At 41.1% G+C, this 20,056-nt stretch overlaps 1 protein-coding gene across 3 annotated transcripts in view; it reads left to right on the top strand.

The window, feature by feature from the left end:
• Nucleotides 1-20,056, top strand: part of SSH2 (slingshot protein phosphatase 2) — a 303,418-nt gene that overhangs the window by 234,637 nt on the left and 48,725 nt on the right. For 2 of the 3 annotated variants that reach the window (XM_025363691.1, XM_025363690.1), the window contains 4 exons: nucleotides 7,168-7,289; nucleotides 12,116-12,184; nucleotides 12,967-13,032; nucleotides 18,667-18,861. In XM_025363691.1, coding sequence (XP_025219476.1) covers nucleotides 7,168-7,289; nucleotides 12,116-12,184; nucleotides 12,967-13,032; nucleotides 18,667-18,861 — 452 coding nt within the window. Of the gene's footprint in view, nucleotides 1-7,167; nucleotides 7,290-12,115; nucleotides 12,185-12,966; nucleotides 13,033-16,327; nucleotides 16,383-18,666; nucleotides 18,862-20,056 lie in introns of those variants that run through there. The other variant, XM_025363692.1, reaches the window with a different exon arrangement.

The following is a 20,056-nucleotide window of genomic DNA, read 5'->3' as shown; positions in this document are numbered from 1 at the left end:
CCACCATACCCGGCTAATTTTTTGTATTTTTAGTAGAGACGGGTTTTCACCATGTTGGCCAGGCTGGTCTTAAACTCCTGACCTCAGGTGATCTCCCCATCTGGCCTCCCAAAGTGCTGAGATTACAGGCATGAGCCACTGCGCCCACTAAAAGTCTTGCCTTTATTTTTTAAATAACCCAACTAAACCACACATTTTGCTTTAGCATTGAAAATAAGACGAAGCCAATCTTTTCCTCCAGGGAAGCTCTGTGTTCCAATACAGGCATCAAGCATTAACTTTAGTACTTAGGAAAACTGTAGCTAGTAAAATAAAGGAAGTGGTTTTATAGTACTCTTGCACATTACCAAAGATCAACCATTTAATTAAAACAATAATCTGAGAAATTAAGAATTCTCAGGACATTTGAAGTAACTTCAATTGATGTTCTTAACTAAAGCTGAAGTGCTGATAAGGTACAAAGAGGTCTTTTTTGAGTACTTTGCAGGAGAATTTAAGAAAATGAGGAGTTTTATTATTTTGGTTTTCATCATATGTTGCTTCTAAAATGGAAATTGGTTTATTTTTTCTAGCTATAAATATATTATGTGGGGTTTTTTTATCCCAGTCAAACAATGCAAAAAGGTATAAATAAAGTAAAAATCACTCTGTATTCTACATTCTGAGAAAATCATTGTTAGCAATTTGGATAAGCATCCTTCCACTCTTTTAAAAATATGTATATATGAGAGAGAGAGAGAGTGTAAAGAGTGAGAGGAAGAGCATTGTTTTGTTTCTACAAAAATGTGACAAAAATAGAAATACCTTTTTGTAACCTACTTTCTTCATAGTTTATCATGGATGTCTTTCCATGTCAATAAATAAATCGTGGTTTTTAATGGCTACACGGAATACAATTCATATTTAAGAATTTCATAGAGACAGACTGATTTTAAAAAAATATTCAGAGACTTCCTCAAGTTCTAATCTTTTTCTTTTGAAGACAGTGTTCTTTAGTCTACTAGTGTCACAAGTGAAGCCTGTTTTAATTTTGGCTATTGATTTTGCTTCATTCTTTTGATTAGCGTTTAATATTTACATACTTTTGGAACCTTTCTCTCTGATGGATTGGATGAACTGCCTGTCTTAGACATTGGGTCTTTATAATGTAGTTTACTGGGGGTAATTAATTTCTTTTCACAAAGAGTCTTACATCATGCACGCAGGGGCATGCATGTAAGACTCTTGGTATAGAGAAATTCTTTTTTTTGTTTGTTTGTTTATTTTTTTTGAGACAGAGTTTCGTTCTTTTGCCCAGGCTGGAGTGCAATGGTGCAATCTCGGCTTACCACAACCTCCGCCTCCCAGGTTCAAGCGATTCTCCTGCCTCAGCCTCCTGAGTAGCTGGGATTACAGGCATGCGCCACCACGCCCAGCTAATTTTTTGTATTTTTAGTAGGGATGGGGTTTCTCCATATTGGTCAGGCTGGTCTCAAACTCCCAACCTCAGGTGATCTGCCTTCCTCAGCTTCCCAAAGTGCTGGGATTATAAGCATGAACCCCTGTGCCCAGCGGTGAAAAGAAATTAAAGGCAAAGGTACAGTTTAAGCTTGAGGAGGAGTATTTCCTGATGTTAGATGATGCTGAAGAGAGCAGCTCTTTTTTTTTTTTTTTTTTTTTTGAGATGGAGTCTTGCTTTGTCACCCAGGCTGGAGTGCAGTGGTGCGTTCTCGACTCACTGCAGCCTCCGCCTCCCAGGTTCCACAGATTCTCGTGACTCAGCCTCCTGAGTACCTGGGATTACAGGCACATACCACAACGCCCCACTAATTTTTGTATTTTTAGTAGAGACCGGGTTTCATCATGATGGCCAGGCTAGTTTCGAACTCCTCACTTCAAGTGATCCACCCGCCTCAGCCTCCCAAAGTGCTGGGATTACAGGTGCGAACCACCGCTCTAAGCCAAGAGAAGCTCTTTTATCAGGTGGTGTTTGTAAACTGCTTGTAATTAGGTTAAGGATTTAAATTAGATGCCGAGGGAATAGCATTATTCTTTGATAGATGAGCTTTGAAAACAGGTTGGGTTTTTCAGGAATAAAGCAGAGGCAGGGGATGACTTCTCAGACCTACTTCAGTCCTAAGACTGCTGGATACAATTCACCTGAAACTTGTAATAGCATTCCAAGTTTAGGCAGTAAATGTAGTTTCTTGGAAATATAAGCTCAGTTACTATTGCTGCCAAGTTTTAAAATCCAGGATATTGTTTTGTTCAGACAATTAAAATGTACTTCAGTAGTGTCCTTTTCAAGGAGAATTTTAGTTGATTAATGAAATGCATCTCAATTGTCTTATTCCAGTCATTGATTTCAATATAAGTTCTGGAGACTGAAGAAACATTGGAAATGCTGTCATTTTCAAAATTAGGGTATTATGAACAAAATTGTCATTTTAAATTTATTTGATTGTGTTAATAAATTAAATTATTACATTTTGCTTAATCTTATCTCCAATGGAGGAATATGAAATAAACCTCAAACCAGGATGGGCGTTAGACTTTTCCTTATGGCTGTGGCACATAGATTTTTAATTCATTAACCTAGAATCTTGAAGCTTAAAATGAACTTTTTTTTTTTTTGAGGGTCTCACTCACCCTGTTGCCTAGGCTGGAGTGGAGTGGCGTGATCTCAACCTACTGCAACCTCCTCCTCCCGGGATCCAGTGATTCTCCTGCCTCAGCCACCTGAGCAGCTGGGATTACAGACACACGCCACCACACCCAGCTAATTTTTTTTGTATTTTTAGTAGAGAGAGGATTTTGCCATGTTGGCCAGGCTGATCTCGAACTCCTGACCTCAAGCGATCTGCCTGCCTCAGCCTCCCAAAGTTTTGAGATTACAGGCGTGAACCACTGCGCCCAGCCTAAAGGGAACTTTAAATAAAGTCTTGGGTTTATCCCCTCACGTTTCAGAATTTTTTCTTCAAAGATTTTTATCTCATCCTTCTAATTAGGAGATAGGTGTTGAATTAATACTGTAGGTACTATCTAGAGGCCTGTGATCAAATTCCAGGAACTCTTAAGTGCTATTCTTCCATTTAAGAAGCTTAAAATTGACCAGTCTGGACAACATGGTGAAACCTCATCTCTACCAAAGATACAAAAAATTAGCCAAGCATGGTGGCGGGCACTTGTGGTCCCAGTTCTTTGGGAGGCTGAGGTGGGAGGATTGCTTGACCCCGGGAGGCAGAGGTTGCAGAACACCCCACTGTATTCCAGCCTGGGTAACAGAGTGAAACACAAAAACAAAAAAGAAGCTGAAAATTGAATGGATCTGAAATATGCATGGTATTCAAGCCTAAGTCAGTATGAAATGGCTGGGGCCCTTCTCATTAGGTTTGGGAACTTCTGTTACAGTTTGAGTAAGCAAGGGCGAGCCAAACATTTGAAATGCTTTTGATATTATAAAATAAACTTTTTAAAAAGAGACAGCTGGCCGGGCGAAGTGGCTTGCGCCTGTAATCCCAGCACTTTGGGAGGCCAAGGTGGGTGGATCACAAGGTCAAGAGATTGAGAGCATCCTGGCCAACATGGTGAAACCCCGTCTCTACTAAAAATACAAAAAGTAGCCAGGCGCAGTGGCAGGCACCTGTAATCCCATTTACTCGGGAGGCTGAGGCAGGAGAGTTGCTTGAACCCAGGGGGCAGAGGTTTCAGTGAGCTGAGATCACACCACTGCACTCCAGCCTGGGCAACAGAGTGAAACTCCATCTCAAAAAATAAAAAATAAAAAAGAGACAACTAATGTTTGCAGTGAATATCACTTACAAAGAAACTCTTATAGCTCACTTCTAACTTGGCCTGGTAACTTGCATTATAGGTAATACTTATGAAAGTTATATTTTTCCTTTTATCAGCTTTGACTTAGCCAATCAGTTGCCACTGGTTGGTGTAGGAGTTGTAGATAAATTGTCAGAAACAAAGTTCAGTTGTTCCCAGGCCATTTGTATTTGAGCCTTGCCAGAAATTCTTGGAGCCTTGACAGAGAATAAAAGAGCCTCTAATACATTCAGGAAACTTGGGCCAAGGGAGGCCCAAATGTAAATATGTAATAATATACAAGATCTTGTTTATAAGAAATTCTAGTTTACCTGCACCAGGATTTCTGATGAATTAACATGTTGTAGAGTGTGTCTACAATCAGAGAAGGAGTCAGTACTGCCTCCCAGTCGGCCACATGTACATTTACTATTTATTCATTGTTCTGTGTGTATAATGTCCCACTCTTGATCCCAGCCTTCTAGATCTTAGTCCATTTAAATGTTAGTTCCTCTTAGCTTCTCATAAGTGAATTTGGTTTTAAATGCTCAATTACTTCATGGAACATGAAGTCAGAAGTACAGTTCTCTATCTTATGCATTTGGCATCAGAATGGTAACCATTACATTCTTGTTATATCTGTTCTTATTAGAAACAAGATTTAATGTAGCCACTTCTGTCGTTTATGCTTCCCTAAATTTTCCTAGGAGTATCAGAATAGAGACAAAAAGATAGCCACGGGAGTCTCACCTCTGCCTTGCTAAATGGGTCATTTGAGCTGTGTAACTATGCCTCTTTTTCCCTTGGCCTGGCCATTTTGGAATAGTGACAGAGTTAAGAGGAGGGAGACTCTAAGAACAGCAGCACTGAAAAAAAAATTCCAAATAGAAATTTCTGACAAATATAATGAGCCAGTTGATGGATTAGAATTGTTTCTCTAAGGAAGAGGGGTTATTTTACACAGAAGAATTTGCCTCCAGAGCACATTTTTCTGGCTTCAAAGATCTGTCATTTTGCCAGGTGGGTGGTTAACGCCTGTAATCGCAGCACTTTGGGAGGCCGAAGTGGGTGGACCACCTGAGGCAGGAGTTCAAGACCAGCCTGGCCATCTGGCCAACATGATGAAACCCTGTCTCTGTAAAAATACAAAAATTAGGCGCGGTGGCATGCGCCTGTAATCCCAGTTACTCGGAAGGCTGAGGCAGGAGAATCGCTTAAACCCAGGAAGCAGAGGTTGCAGTGAGCCGAGATCGCGCCATTGCACTCCAACCTGAGTGACACAGGGAGACCCTGTCTCAAAAAAAAAAAAAAAAAAAACCAGGTGCAGTGGCTCGCGCCTGTAATCCTAGCACTTTGGGAGGCCGAGGCAGGCGAATTGCCTGAGCCTGGGCAACATGGTGAAACCTCATCTGTACTAAAATACAAAAAAAAAAAAAAAAAAAAAAAAGCCAGGCATGGCAGCATGTGCCTATAGTCCCAGCTACCCAGGAGGCTGAGGCAGGAGAATTGCTTGAACCTGGGAGGCAGAGATTGCAGTAAGCCGAGATCACACCACTGCACTCCAGCATGGGGGACAGAGCAAGACTCCGTCTCTTGGAAAAAAAAAAGCTGTCATTAAAATTATTAACAAATGAAAGAAGAGTAGCCTAGACTATACACTCAATGAGGGCATAGATCATGTCTCTCTCTTCCACCATTGAATCCTCAGCACTTGGCATTGTTATTGTATATGTATAATAAATATTTACATAAATATTCATAATATATACATAAATATATGTGTATTATTTGAATGTGTTGCCTGTAGTTGTTTTATTTTTAAGGCTTATAAGATACCTTTTGGCTTTGGGAGGCCAAGACGGGCAGATCACGAGGTCAGGAGATCAAGACCATCCTGGCTAACACAGTGAAACCCCATCTCTACTAAAAAAAAATACAAAAAAAACTAGCCGGGCGAGGTGGCGGGTGCCTGTAGTCCCAGCTACTCGGGAGGCTGAGGCAGGAGAATGGCGTAAACCCGGGAGGCGGAGCTTGCAGTGAGCTGAGGTCCAGCCACTGCACTCCAGCCTGGGTGACAGAACAAGACTCTGTCTCAAAAAAAAAAAAAAAAAAGATACCTTTTGGAACTTACTAAGAAAATTTCCAAACATATTAAAGTAGAAAGTACATCCTCAGCCAGGCATGGTGACTCATACCTGTTAAAAAAAAAAAAAAAGAAAGAAAGTACATCCTCATAAACTCATTACTCAGCTTTTTTTTTTTTTTTTTTTTTTTGGACTAGAGTCTCACTCTGTTACCCAGGCTGGAGGGCAGCGGTGTGATCTCAGCTCACTGCAACCTCTGCCTCTTGGGTTCCAGCGATCCTCCTGCCTCAGCCTCCTGAGTAGCTGGGATTACAGGCATGCGCCACCACACCCAGCTAATTTTTTTTTGTATTTTTAGTAGAGACAGGGTTTCACCATGTTGGCTAGGCTGGTCTTGAACTCCTGACCTCAGGTGATCTGCCTACTTGGCTTCCCAAAGTGCTGGGATTATAGGCATAAGCCACCGCGCCTGGCCATTACTCAGCTTTAATAACCATCAACCTTTTGCCTGACTTCTTTCATCTATCCCCACTCCGTGTTAAATTTTTTTGTTGAAACATTTTAAAGTAAAACTCAGAAACCATGTCATTTCACTCCCAGTACTTAAGAAAAAGTCACAGTAACCACAATGCCATTATTACATTAACTGTAAATCCTTAATTTCATCTAAGACCCTGTCCGTATTCAAATTTTCTGAGGGTCTTTTTAAAAATTAAGCAATAAATTAAAACTTTTGACAAAAAATGAGAAGTTTCTGAAAATGCAATCTCCTTTAATTATCATTGAAACTTAAGAAAATCTTATAGTGCATTAACATGCAGGAATTCAGTATAGCAAAGTCAATACTCGCCTTAGATGTTGCTAATAGTTTGCTCCATATTATAATTGTTTGTGGGAATTGCATCTCTGAGACCAATGCTCACATTCATATACGTCACATTTCCCTCTTCAATCTTTATTACACACTGTGGTAATTAGTATAAATTACGCTAATAACAAACATCTTATTGAGCATTTACTGTGTGCCAAGCATGGTGCTTTACATGTATTATTTTATAAGATTCTTAAAACAACCAGACAGATAGGTATTATTATATCTCCCTCCAATTAATTTAGTAACTTACCAAAGGTTTTATAGCTAGTATACAAGCTGAGATTTTAATTTATGTCTCCTAACTACTGACTCTGCTGCCTTCCTGAGTATGCTAAAGACGCTGATGAAAAAGGGTTGAAATGATCTGAAATTAACATTCTAAATTTCATAATATCTCTGTTGTGTGCTAACTTCCAGGCTGTAAGACTGGAAAGTACTTACCAGAATCGAACACGCTATATGGTAGTGGTTTCAACTAATGGTAGACAAGACACCGAAGAAAGCATCGTCCTAGGAATGGATTTCTCCTCTAATGACAGGTATGGTGGTACCATTTCAAAATGTGAAAACTGCGTTTTAAGTAACCTGTTCCAGTTGTTTTTTTTTTTGGTCGGGGGGCAGGGGGACGGAATGTCATCACTCTGTTGCCCAGACTGGAATGCAGTGGCACAATCTTGGTTCACTGCAACCTCTGCCTCCTGGGTTCAAGCAATTCTCCTACCTCAGCCTCCCGAGTAGCTGGGATTACAGGTGTGCACCACTATGCCCGATTAATTTTTGTATTTTTAGTAGAGACAGAGTTTTGCCATGTTGGCCAGTTTCAAACTCCTGACTTCAAGTGATCCACCCACCTCAGCCTCCCAAAGTGCTGAGATGACAGGCGTGAGCCACCGTGCCTGACCCCAGTTGCCTTTTATCACAAAAATATCTTGTGCAGTTCTGCTGTTAAAGTACAAGACATAAAACTAAAGAACATAAGTATCTTAGCCACAGTCTTGAGAAACAAGAATGTTTAGTGAATGTCTTTGGTCCTGAGTTTCTAATTTACCATTATTCCATACCTTCATCTCATCTTTAGATAGTCACAATATAAAGCAAGTGGTTTCAAAGTTACATTTAAAAAGCTGCCTTTTTATTTATTTTTTTGAGACAATGTCTCGCTCTGTTGTCCAGGCTGAAGTGCCGTGATACAGTCACAGCTCACTACAGCCTCAAATTCCTCCGCCTCAGCCTCCTAAGTAGCTGGAAGTACAGGCATGCACCACCATACCCAGCTATTTGGTCTTTTTTTTTTTTTTTTTTTCCTTATTTTTCTGGAGACGAGATTTCCTTATGTTGGCCAGGCTGGTCTTGAATTCCTGGGCTTAAGCGATCCTTCCACTTGGGCTTCCCAAAGTTCTGGAATTATAGGCATGAGCCTTGCACCTGGCCTACTCTATTGTAGTCAGTAATGATTCACTTTGGTGATTATAGGGCACCCAGCCTTTGTGGTAGTATACCAGTGGTCCCAGATCCAAAGAGATCCCACTTAAACTACCATCTGTTTTGTTTATCCATGTCCTTAAACCTTGCTTTTACCAAATGTTTTGCCTCCTTTTTCCTTTTATTGAGTTAAAGAGGATGGTGGAGGGGCGGGCATGGGGCGGTACAGGATGGCTCCTTAAACTCAAAGCAGAACTTTTTATGTACCTTTGGCTTTAGCTGTACTTTATATTCTATGATGAAAGATAACACACAACACCTGTCCTTTTTGTGTGTCGTTAAGGTTTGTTGCTTTCCTTTTTTATTTTTCCCACTTTTCCTGGAGAAACCTTCGGAAGACTGTGGAATGTGGCTGCTAAGCAGATCTTTACACTCTGGATAATAAGCCTCAGGAAATCCTGCCAGATGTCTCAAAGCATTGACTTCCTGGTTCAGGACTAGAATGGAACTTTGGAGTAGCTAGGGGTGTGACCCAGGCCTAGGGAAATTTAGTCACAAAGAGAGGAGGAGCCTGGGAATGATTCTAATTGTCCTGATGTTGAGGGGAAAAAAATCACTTTATCACTAGAAACTTTCCCAAACCAATGTTTACCTTATTCCTATATAGAAGTCAACCTGAAAATAACTTGGGGGTTCACAGGGATTCCCAAAGCCAAAGTTATTAGCTTGTATACCACTTAACAGCATTTAATTGTAGGCTCTAAATTTACACGGGCTTGTAAACCACATTTAGGAAGCTTTCTCCTGCATGGTTTTAACTTCTGATTAAGCAACGGAGCTTTCAGTAAGCATTTTCCTATAACAGCACCTACCTCGTTTACATTCATTAGGATTTTAGAACCTCTAATTTAGGTTTTTAATCTCTCTAGATCTGTATTGTCCAGTATAGTAGCCACTAACCATATGTGCCCCTTCCTTCCTTCTTGCCTGCCTGCCTGCCTTCCTGCCTGCCTGCCTGCCTGCCTGCCTTCCTTCCTTCTTTCGTCTTCCTTCCTTTCTTTTTTCCTTTTTGTGGAGAACACGGTCTCTCTGTGTTGTCCAGGCTGGTCTCAACTCCTGAGCTCCTGCCTCTGCCTTCCTGAGTGCTGGGATTATAGGCATGAGCGACTGCATACAGCATGCATGTGTCTTTTTAAATAGATTAAAATTAAATGAAATTTCAGTTCCTCAGTTCCAACTAGTCACATTTCAAGTATTCAGTAACCGTATATGCTAGTGGCTATCATATTAGTACATGTATAGAACATTTTCCATTCTTGCAGAAAGTTCAGTTGGACAGCACTGTTCTAGCTAGTATTTCCTTTGTTCAGTTCTCCCTGACCCCCTCCCTTGAAAACCCTATAAAACAGGAACAGGAACCTCACAAAGCTTCAATTGAATATTCCCCTAGAGACAGAAGACAATAACAGCAGATTCTCCTGACCCAGAATATCAGCAAGCACATGTCTAGTCTTAATCTCTTTCACTTTGTCCTAAACTTTACCAGAAAGAATGCATATTAATATAGGTACCCAGTAGTTTATACTCAGTGAATTACATCTATCTTTTGCCAATGGCCCTGTCTGATTCATATCTGACCAGTGTCACTAGCCAAAGGAAATTTTAGTTTATAGAAGACAAAATAAGACATGAAACACTAGAAACTAGTTTTCATTCTGTTTGCTAAACTTACTGTTATGAAATTCCCATACATCGTCGCTTTAATGAGTTCCTTGGACTGTAAGAAGTCTCAGGTGCTCAGGTAATCTAAAATCATTTCTGTCTCAGTTGTTGTTGAAGGAATTTGAATTTGTATCATTTCATATCTGAGAATGTAAAATGTTAATGCTTCAAAATAGTATTAAGCCTAAGTGGAACCCAGATAATGACAAGTACAAATAGTTCTTAATAATATGTCGCAGCCAATTCATTTAGCCCATTTACAAGTTCTTTGAGTATTATATTTAAATAAATTTTTTAGTATGCAGCATAATCTTGATTTCTAAAATGTAACATATATTTCAAGTTATAAAATAATAGATCTTCGTGGTTTGTTGTTGTGTTTTTTTTTTTCCATTTCTTTTTGTACTCCTAACACCTTGAAATGTCTGGTACATAGTAGGCACTAAATAAATCGTTATTGAATGAGTTGAATATTTACTAAAGTAAGTAGTTATACTTTAATGGAGAAAAATCTTGAGAGACTGAGGTAACCTGGATAAAAATACCAAGTGTGCCTTATTCAGGCCTTTCCTTCCTGTTGTGTGAAAAAGCTACTTCTTTTTTTTTTTTTTTTTTTTTTTTGAGACAGAGTCTCGCTCTGTGGCCAAGCTGGAGTGCAGTGGCACAATTTCGGCTCACTGCAACCTCCGCCTCCCGGGTTCAAGCGATTCTCCTGCCTTAGCCTCCCAAGCAGCTGGGACTACAGGCACACACCACCATGCCCAGCTAATTTTTGTATTTTTAGTAGAGACGGGGTTTCACCATGTTGACCAGGATGGTCTCGATCTCTTGACCTTGTGATCCGCCCGCCTCTGCTTCCCAAAGTGCTGGGATTACAGACGTGAGCCACCACACCCAGCTAAAAAAGCTGCTGCTTAATGTAAAAAAGCATTCTGGCCTGAATACAAGCCAAAAATGTAATGTTGATTCCTGTCTATCAATGTCACTTGTCCAAAGGTTAACCAAAATCTGGTCACAAGCTTATAGATCACACCCTTTTGTAGCGTCTATATCTTTTTATATAGTTAATTTCTGGATTTGTCACTGGGCTACCAACCCATCATATTTATACTCCAAATTATACTTGTTGCTAAGAACCTGGCTAAGCACTCACTAAATACAAAGCAAAAAGCTACTGTAAAACTATCCCGACTTCATCTTGTGAAGCCATTTTCAAAACAAATTTTTTGTGCGCTCATCTCATCTGCTCAACAAAACTTATGGTAGAGCTGTCTTGCTCCTGGACTCTGGCATGGTAGCTGTGTTTCTGTTGTTCAGGTCCAGGTTGCAATGTGGATAAGCTCTTTCAGTCTTGATTTGAATCTCCTGAGCTCTGGAATCACTCTTTTTGAGACAGAGTCTTGCTCTGTCTCCAGAGCTGGAGTACAATGGTGCAGTCTCAGCTCACTGCAACTTCTGCCTCTCAGGTTCAAGTGATTCTCCTGCCTCAGCCTCCTGAGTAGCTGGGATAACAGGCGCTTGCCACTGCACCCAGCTAATTTTTGTATTTTTAGTGTAGAGACAGGGTTTCACCATGTTGGCCAGGCTGGTCTTGAACTCCTGACCTCAGGTGATCCGCCCACCTCGGCCTCCCAAAGTGCTGGGATTACAGCCTGGCCAACATGGTGAAACCCCATCTCTACTAAAAGTACAAAAAATTAACCAGGTGTGGTGGCGCTCACCTGTAATCCCAGCTACTGGGGAGGCTGAGGTAGGGGAATTGCTTGAACCCGGGAGTCAGAGGTTTCAGTGAGCCGAGACTGCGCTACTGCACTCCAGCCTGGGCAACAAAGTAAGACTGCATCTCAAAAAAAAAAAAAAAAAAAAAAATCATTGGAGTTCAGTTGGGCACTGTACCTTGTGCTAAGACCTGCCAAATGCAAGTCAGCAGCAATCATCTGCATTTTTTAGATAGTGGTCATTTGCAAGATGACAATGTAGGAAGCTGAGTCAGCAAGTTTTCTTCATTAAATATTTAAGGAACTGACTCACTATCTCTTTAAAACAGCTCCTGAGGACATACATAAGATTAATAGTGATATGATAGAAATTTCTTCACTGTAACACGTATGCCAGAATTTAGAATTTAAGGGTTTATCCTTGGTGTTGAAAGAGTTAGTAAACAAAAGACTGCTTCCCAGAGTAACAGGGAGTAACTTGTGGACTATTTCTTGTCTTGCAGTAGCACTTGTACCATGGGCTTAGTTTTGCCTCTCTGGAGCGACACGCTAATTCATTTGGATGGTGATGGGTAAGAGATTTCCTTTTTTATTCTGTTACAGAAAGCCAAGGGGTGGGGCTCCATCTTACTGCACATTCATTCAGCTAAAAGGGAGGCCCAGTGTGCCAACCGAACTTTCATGTCAGCAGCTCAATGAGTCCTTTTAAACTCCTGTTTTGTAAAGTGGAGTAAAAATACAACTTGCCAGGGTCTCTCACTTCTGTTCTTCTAGGCCAACTGTGGTAGGAATCAAGACAAAGAAGAACTAGTTTGTTGGCTCTTTAATCTGAGTGTGTGGGACTGTTGCAATGCTCTCCCAAAGGATGATATGTTCTGTTTCAAATAACCTCTTGCCGCCTCTGCCAGCTGTCAGCCTACAGTATAACCCCTTTGCTATGCCAGTTCCTTCCAGTGACCCCACCCCCACCCTACCTCCTAATGTTTTTAGAATGTGTCCCCAAGAGACCAAGATGTTTGCTCCAGTTTATAAAACCAGGGTCAGATTTGTAAGAACCCACAAGACCTCCAAATAGAAATATACGGAACATTTTGTCCATAGCTACAGCTGGGAAACTGTATTTAATTCCCTAACTCCAGTATGGGAATCCGTTCATTTTGCTTGGTAGATGAAGTCAAGACAATTTGTCAAAGCTTTTCTGTCAAGTCTTATTCTCTAGTTAAAACTTCTACATGAAATGCCTGATGATTCCCTCTACGGAGCCAGTTGTGGTTAGCCTGGGATACATCCGTGAAAACTCACAACTGAAATAACCTAATTTGTGGATTTTTGTCTTGTTCTCATTTGTCCTTAGTGGGTTCAGTGTATCGACGGATAACAGAGTTCACATATTCAAACCTGTATCTGTGCAGGCAATGTGGTAAGATGACTTTTACTATCTCTACAAAAGTGTTTTAATGCTATTGGAGCAATATTTTGTAAGAAATGTCTGAAATGGTACAATTTGCTTTGAAAATGCTAAATGATCTGTTTGTGTAACCATCGTAGTTAAAGATGACCTAGAAATGCAATATTCAAATTTTTAACAACTGGAAGGCCTTGAGTATTGGTGAACAAGTGAAATTCAGAGGAATTCAGAGGTGGTATTCTTAGGCTCTGGCAGAGACTTAACGGTTTAGATAAGCCAGTTGATACTGAGCTTTATTAGGGACACATTGACTAAGTTAATTACTTAGTGGACTAAGAGCCAAATCTAGAACATACAGTGCTACGCATTAGCTATTTCTTTTTTTTTTTTTTTTTTGAGACGAAGCCTCACTCTGTTGCCCAGGCTGGAGTGCAGTGGCGCAATCTCGGCTCACTGCCACCTCTGCCTCCCAGGTTCAGGCGATTCTCCTGCCTCAGCCTCCCGAGTAGCTAGGACTACAGGCACGTGCCACTATGCCTGGCTAATTTTTTTGTATTTTTTAGTAGAGACAGGGTTTCACCATATTGGCCAGGCTGGTCTCAAACTCCCGACCTCATGATCTGCCCACCTCGGCCCCCCAAAGTGCTGGAATTACAGGTGTGAGCCACTGCGCCTGGTCTGCATTAGCTATTTCTTAAGGTAACCAGGGATAGCATTCACAGAGTTACTTTATGGATAGATAAATTTCCATTTAAACTGCTGGTAGCTATTTGCATAATGCAAATAAAGCCTAGAGAAAACATTATACTTGCTAATAACCATCAGCTGGCATATGGACATTTCAGGGCTATTTACTACATGCCAGATGTTTTACATGGATTTTATTTAATCATCATACCAAGCCCCCAAATAATATTATTAGCCCCTTACTATGGGTGAGAAAACATGCTTTGGAGGGGTTACATAACTGCCCTGAGAGTATTTCTTACATTTAGACAGGATAGGTATTTCTCTCTCTCTCTCTGTCTCTCTTTTAAAGAGACAAGGTCTCCCTCTGTTGCCCAGGCTGGAGTGCAGTGGTGTAATCATAGCTTATGGCAGCCTCCAACTCCTGGGCTCAAGTGTTCTTCCTACCTCAGCCTCCTAAGCAGCTATGACTACATGCATGTGCCACTACACCTGGCTAATTTTTTTAATTTTTTTGTGGAGACGGGGGTCTCTCTGTGTTGCCCAGGCTGGTCTTGAACTCCTGGCCTCAAGCAGTCCTCCTGCCTTGGCATCCCAAAGTGCTGGGATTGCAGGTGTGAGCCACTTCACCTCGCCTCTTATTCTCTTATTTTAGATTATCTAGAAAATTATCTAATAGCTGGGCGCGGTGGTTCAAGCCTGTAATCCCAGCACTTTGGGAGGCCGAGACAGGCGGATCACGGTCAGGAGATCGAGACCATCCTGGCTAACACAGTGAAACCCCGTCTCTACTAAAAAATAAAAAAACTAGCCAGGCGAGGTGGCGGGCGCCTGTAGTCCCAGCTACTCGGGAGGCTGAGGCAGGAGGATGGCGTAAACCCAGGAGGCGGAGCTTGCAGTGAGCTGAGATCGGGCCACTGCACTCCAGCCTGGGCGACAGAGCAAGACTCCGTCTCAAAAAAAAAAAAAAGAAAAAGAAAATTATCTAATATAGCCAGAGAATGATGTGACTAAGATTCAGAATTCATTCCCCAGTCAGGGATTTGAATTTCAATTTCTTATTCAGCTGCCTGTTAGGTAGAAGTCCCCGTGAGGAGTGGAATGGACAGAATGCAAGCAAAACAAGAAATAAAAGAGCCTGAAAAAGACCCCGGGGAGATAATCTACCCCTGAAAACAGAATTGATAGGATGGAAGTGAGTGGAGTCCAAAGCGTCACTGAACAATTAAGTCTTATCATTACCTGCAGTGATTGAGATAGGACAGAGTTTCAGGTCATGTGTTTAGACCAGATTTTTAGAGTTAGGACATATTTTGCAGGTAAGTTTCTCATGGAAAACTTAGGAAATTTATGACCTCCTTTGACTAAGGTTCAGTTAAAGACAGTTGGCCGGGCGCGGTGGCTCAAGCCTGTAATCCTAGCACTTTGGGAGGCCGAGACGGGCGGATCACAAGGTCAGGAGATCGAGACCATCCTGGCTAACACGGTGAAACCCCGTCTCTACTAAAAAGTACAAAAAACTAGCCGGGTGAGGTGGCGAGCGCCTGTAGTCCCAGCTACTCGGGAGGCTGAGCCAGGAGAATGGCGTAAACCCGGGAGGCGGAGCTTGCAGTGAGCAGAGATCCGGCCACTGCACTCCAGCCTGGGTGACAGAGCGAGACTCCGTCTCCAAATACAAAAAAAAAAAAAAAAAGACAATTGACTTATCTGTTCTTAAGTAACAAGTAAATCCAAACAGCAGTAACAACCATAAATGACAGCATTTTCAGGTATATTTTGGGGAAGAGTACAGAGCAGTCTTAATTCAAGTAATAACCTTAAATCAAGCTTTGATGTTCTAAAGCAAGCTTGTCCAACCTATGGCCCATAGGCCACATGCATCCCAGAACGGCTTTGCATGCGGCCCAACACAAATTCATAAAACTTTCCTAAAATTCTAATCCAAATTCCTAAAACTTTCCTAAAATACGAGATTTTTTTTGCAATTTTTTTTTTTTTTTTTTTTAGCTCATTAGCTATCATTAGTGTATTCTGTGTGTGGCCCAAGACAGTTCTTCCAATGTGGCCCAGGGAAGCCAAAAAATTTGACATCCCTGTAAAAGTAAACTGATCCTAGCTCTTATTGCAGAATAAACTTTTCTTGATGTACCTTATGGGGAGTAGTGAGTTGAAGTCACAGGAGAAAAAAAATAGATGATGTGTGGATCAAAGCAACGTTAGACCAGGTGTTTCCTTTACAGGAAGATAGTTACTGCAGCCTCCCACTCCGATGCAGCTGGAGTATCTGAGGTGCCTAGGCCTTGAGTATATTTTAGGACAGTTGCACCAGACTCTGTGGCATATGCTTTTGGAGCATGTGTTTCCTAGATGAAGAAACATGCATTAGGCATTCTGTAAGTTACACTAAGCTGGCTCTTACCTTTGAATCTGTGTAATGAAACTGAAATTCTCAGATTATTCTCTTGAGACTTTGGCTTACTTTGAATAATAGAAAGCATTTTTAAAAGACTCTGCAACTTTTTTTTAAGGAAAACATTTGTGTTTTCCTAATAAAAATGGACCGACACATTTCCCCTTATTAAATTGGTTTAAATTTGTTTTCTTAATTTACATTGTATAGGGTGGACAGGGATTCAAGGAACAAACACTGTGATGTACTATTGGTGGAAGAATGAACTGAAGCAGCCTTTCTGGAGAGTGATTTGCCAATATGCCTTATCATTTTGCATGATCTTTGTCCTAGTAACTCTACTTCTATGAGTTTACTCCATGTTTGTAAACATGGATGTGTGCAAAGATTTTAGCTATAAGAATGTTTGTCAGTGTTCTTTTTTTTTTTTTTTTTTTTTGAGACGGAGTCTCGCTCTGTCACCCAGGCTGGAGTGCAGTGGCCGGATCTCAGCTCACTGCAAGCTCCGCCTCCCGGGATTACGCCATTCTCCTGCCTCAGCCTCCCGACTAGCTGGGACTACAGGCGCCCGCCACCTCGCCCGGCTAAGTTTTTTTTTGTATTTTTAGTAGAGACGGGGTTTCACTGTGTTAGCCAGGATGGTCTCGATCTCCTGACCTCGTGATCCGCCCATCTCGGCCTCCCAAAGTGCTGGGATTACAGGCTTGAGCCACCGCGCCCGGCCGCGTCAGTGTTCTAATAATAGCAAAAAATGAAAAACAATTTAAACGATTGAAAAATAGGAATTAGTAAATTATGGTACATCTGTGTCATTAAATATTATGCAACCATTAAAAATGATCCAGTTGAAAAATATTTGACATGGAAAGATGTTGATGATAGGCTGTAAAACAAAAGAGCAAGTTATAGATGGTATGGAGAATATGGTCATATCTTTGTTTATTATACATCTATGCATAGCCAAAAAGACTGGAAAAATCCACTAAAACCTTAAGAGCGGTTATTTCAGGGTGGTAGGATTACAGGATATTTCTGCCTTTTCTCTGAGGTCCCTAATTTTCTAAAGTAGACATGCATCATTTTTGTTACGAGGGAAACAAAAAAATATATATATATTTTTGAGACAGAGTCTTGCTCTGTCACCCAGGCTGGAGTGCAGTGGCACCATCTCAGCTCACTGCAGCCTCCGTCTCCCAGGTTCAAGTGATTCTCCCACCTCAGCCTCCCGAGTACCTGGGACTACAGGCATGTGCCACTGCTCACTGGCTAATTCTTGTATTTTTAGTAGAGACGGGGTTTCACCATGTTGGTTAGGCTGATCTTGATCTCCTGACCTCAAGTGATCCACCCACCTTGGCCTCCCAAAGTGCTAGGATTACAGGCATGAGCCACCATGCCTGGCCATAATGTCTTTTTTCTTAGAGAGACATTAGTTTATAGCTAATGACATTTCACTCAACAAATACTAATTGAGCTCCACCTATGAACTAGGTATTCTTTTACTCACTTGGGTAAACAAAGTGTAGAAAGGTTCTTGCTCTTGTATAACTTACTTCGTAGTATTTCTAGCTTAAGCTTTTCCCACATATATAATGAAAAATGTACTTTTCAATTTGTTTACTCTTCTTGGGTTCCTGAGTTCAGACAGAGCCAGAAGGTTTAATTAGTCTCAGAATTACCAGAGTTAGGCCAGGCACGGTGGCTCACACCTGTAATCCCAGCATTTTTGGAGGCCAAGACGGACGGATGTCTTGAGTCCAGGAGTTCCAGACCTGCCTGACCAACATAGCAAAAACCTGTTCAACTAAAAATACAAAAATTAACCTAGTGTAGTGGCATGCACCTGTAATCCCAGCTACTACTCGGGAGGCTGAGGCATGAGAATCACTTGAACCCAGGAGGTAGAGGTTGCAGTAAGCAGAGATCACACCACTGCACTCCAGCCTCGGCGACAGAATGAGTCACTGTCTCAACAAAAAAAATAACCAGATCTGTTCTTAGAAAGTAGCTCATGGATTTAAAGCGACTAGGAGACTAAGGCAGCAGGAATAATAAATATCATTAGATCAAAACTTCCTGAACATTAAAGGACATGTCCTCAAGGCTTAGGGATATCCATCTATGTGATCTTTGTGAAGCCTCTTAAGAATTACAGAAAATGTATGCTGTAACATCCTATGCTGAGGGAAACAAATCCTTATATGGCAAATTAGTCAGATCTTTAGTTTTCTAATGATACAGCAGTCACTGCATGGATCATGTGCTCCGTAGGTACCTGGACCTATTTTTCACTGGTGAGTTGTCAGCTCTCCTTCCCCATCTTCTCCCTACCTTAATGATGCATCATATCTTTCAGCAAATGTCTTGTCCCTTGCTGTGGGTAGATAATATGGTATAATCAGAATTGGAGAATCTTGAATTTCAAGGAGTAGATTCTCCAGAGGACAAATTCTATAGAATTTAAAAATTAGAAGAGTTTGAGGTACACAGGTTATTGGCCTTTGGCACCCCACAGTTCTATGGTGCTCATTTCCCAGCATATCTTTCAGGTCTGCACTACAGAGCTTACACAAGGCTTGTGAAGTCGCCAGAGCGCATAACTACTACCCAGGCAGCCTATTTCTCACCTGGGTGAGTTATTATGAGAGCCATATCAACTCAGATCAATCCTCAGTCAATGAATGGAATGCTATGCAAGATGTCCAGTCCCACCGGCCCGACTCTCCAGCTCTCTTCACCGACATGTAAGTCAGTTTGCTAAGGATTATGGAAGTTCTCTACATTATGTCCTGAGGAGTCATAAGAAGCATGTTCCTCCCTAATCTTTTCTCTTGGGGAATTAATCTTACCTAGGAATATTAGTCACTGTCAGTACCACATATCTGCCACATATGAAGAATCCTATTCTTGCTGTTGCCTGCAAAGGCCTGAGAAGCTTCACCCCAAGGCACAGTGGAGTCTCCATAGTCAAAAACTGCAATACCATAAAATTTCATTATTCAGATTCCACTAATTTGAAAATTGAGTTTAAAGGAGTTGCGCTGAAGTTTGAGTTTGCATTATCTGAAAGAATCAGTTTAGTAAGCATTACTGGTGATATAAAGAAGCTTTCAAAGTCATGTTTGTAATACTTAAGAAAACAAGATGTTTCCAGTCAACTTAATGCCTAACTTGTTAAGCTAATTTTTTTTTTAAAAGACAGGATCTCACTCTGTCACCCAGGCTGGAGTACAGTGGCACAATCATAGCTCGCTGCAGCCTCAAACTTCTGGGCTTAAGTGATCCTCTCACTTCAGCCTGCAAAGTACCTAGGACTACAGGCATGTGCCACCACACCTGGCTAATTTTTAAATTTTTATTTTTTTAGAGATGGGGTCTCACTATGTTGCTCAGGCTGGTCTTAAACTCCTGGCCTCAGTCCTCCTGCCTCAGCCTACCAAAATCCTGGGATTACAGGTGTGAGCCACTACACCCAGCCTGTTAATTTTTAACTTAAAAAAAATTTTTTAATATTTTATCATTCAAATGTCTTATTCTGCTCTACCTTTCCGTTGATAAGTCCTTGTCAGTACAATTTAATTAAATCTCCCTAGTGTACTGTGAGTTAGATAACAGCCTAAGGTAAAGCTGATGTTTATTTCCTTTTTAGGTCTATGTGTTGAAACTTCTGTGGCTATTTTGGAAATTTTTTTACACTTAGTGCCTGCTTTGTAAATTCGTCATGATGTTTCTTTTGCTCTAAATTGATCTTTCTGCACTTCCAAGGTATTCTACAGCAGGGAAAGAAGAGTAGCTAGTTACTGTCTGACCTTACAAACAGGATTCTCCTTTAGATGCCTAAAGTCATGCCAAAACAGTTCCTGGGTTTTTTTTTTGGGTGGGGGAGGGGTTTGGTTTTTTTTTTCTTTTTTTAAGACAGAGTCTTGCTCCGTCGCCAGG

This window comes from Theropithecus gelada, chromosome 16, assembly GCF_003255815.1.
Source record: "Theropithecus gelada isolate Dixy chromosome 16, Tgel_1.0, whole genome shotgun sequence".
NCBI classification, from domain to species: Eukaryota; Metazoa; Chordata; class Mammalia; order Primates; family Cercopithecidae; genus Theropithecus; species Theropithecus gelada.
The sequence above is the reverse complement of the archived record's forward strand: the minus strand, read 5'-3'. Positions and strand labels throughout refer to the sequence as shown.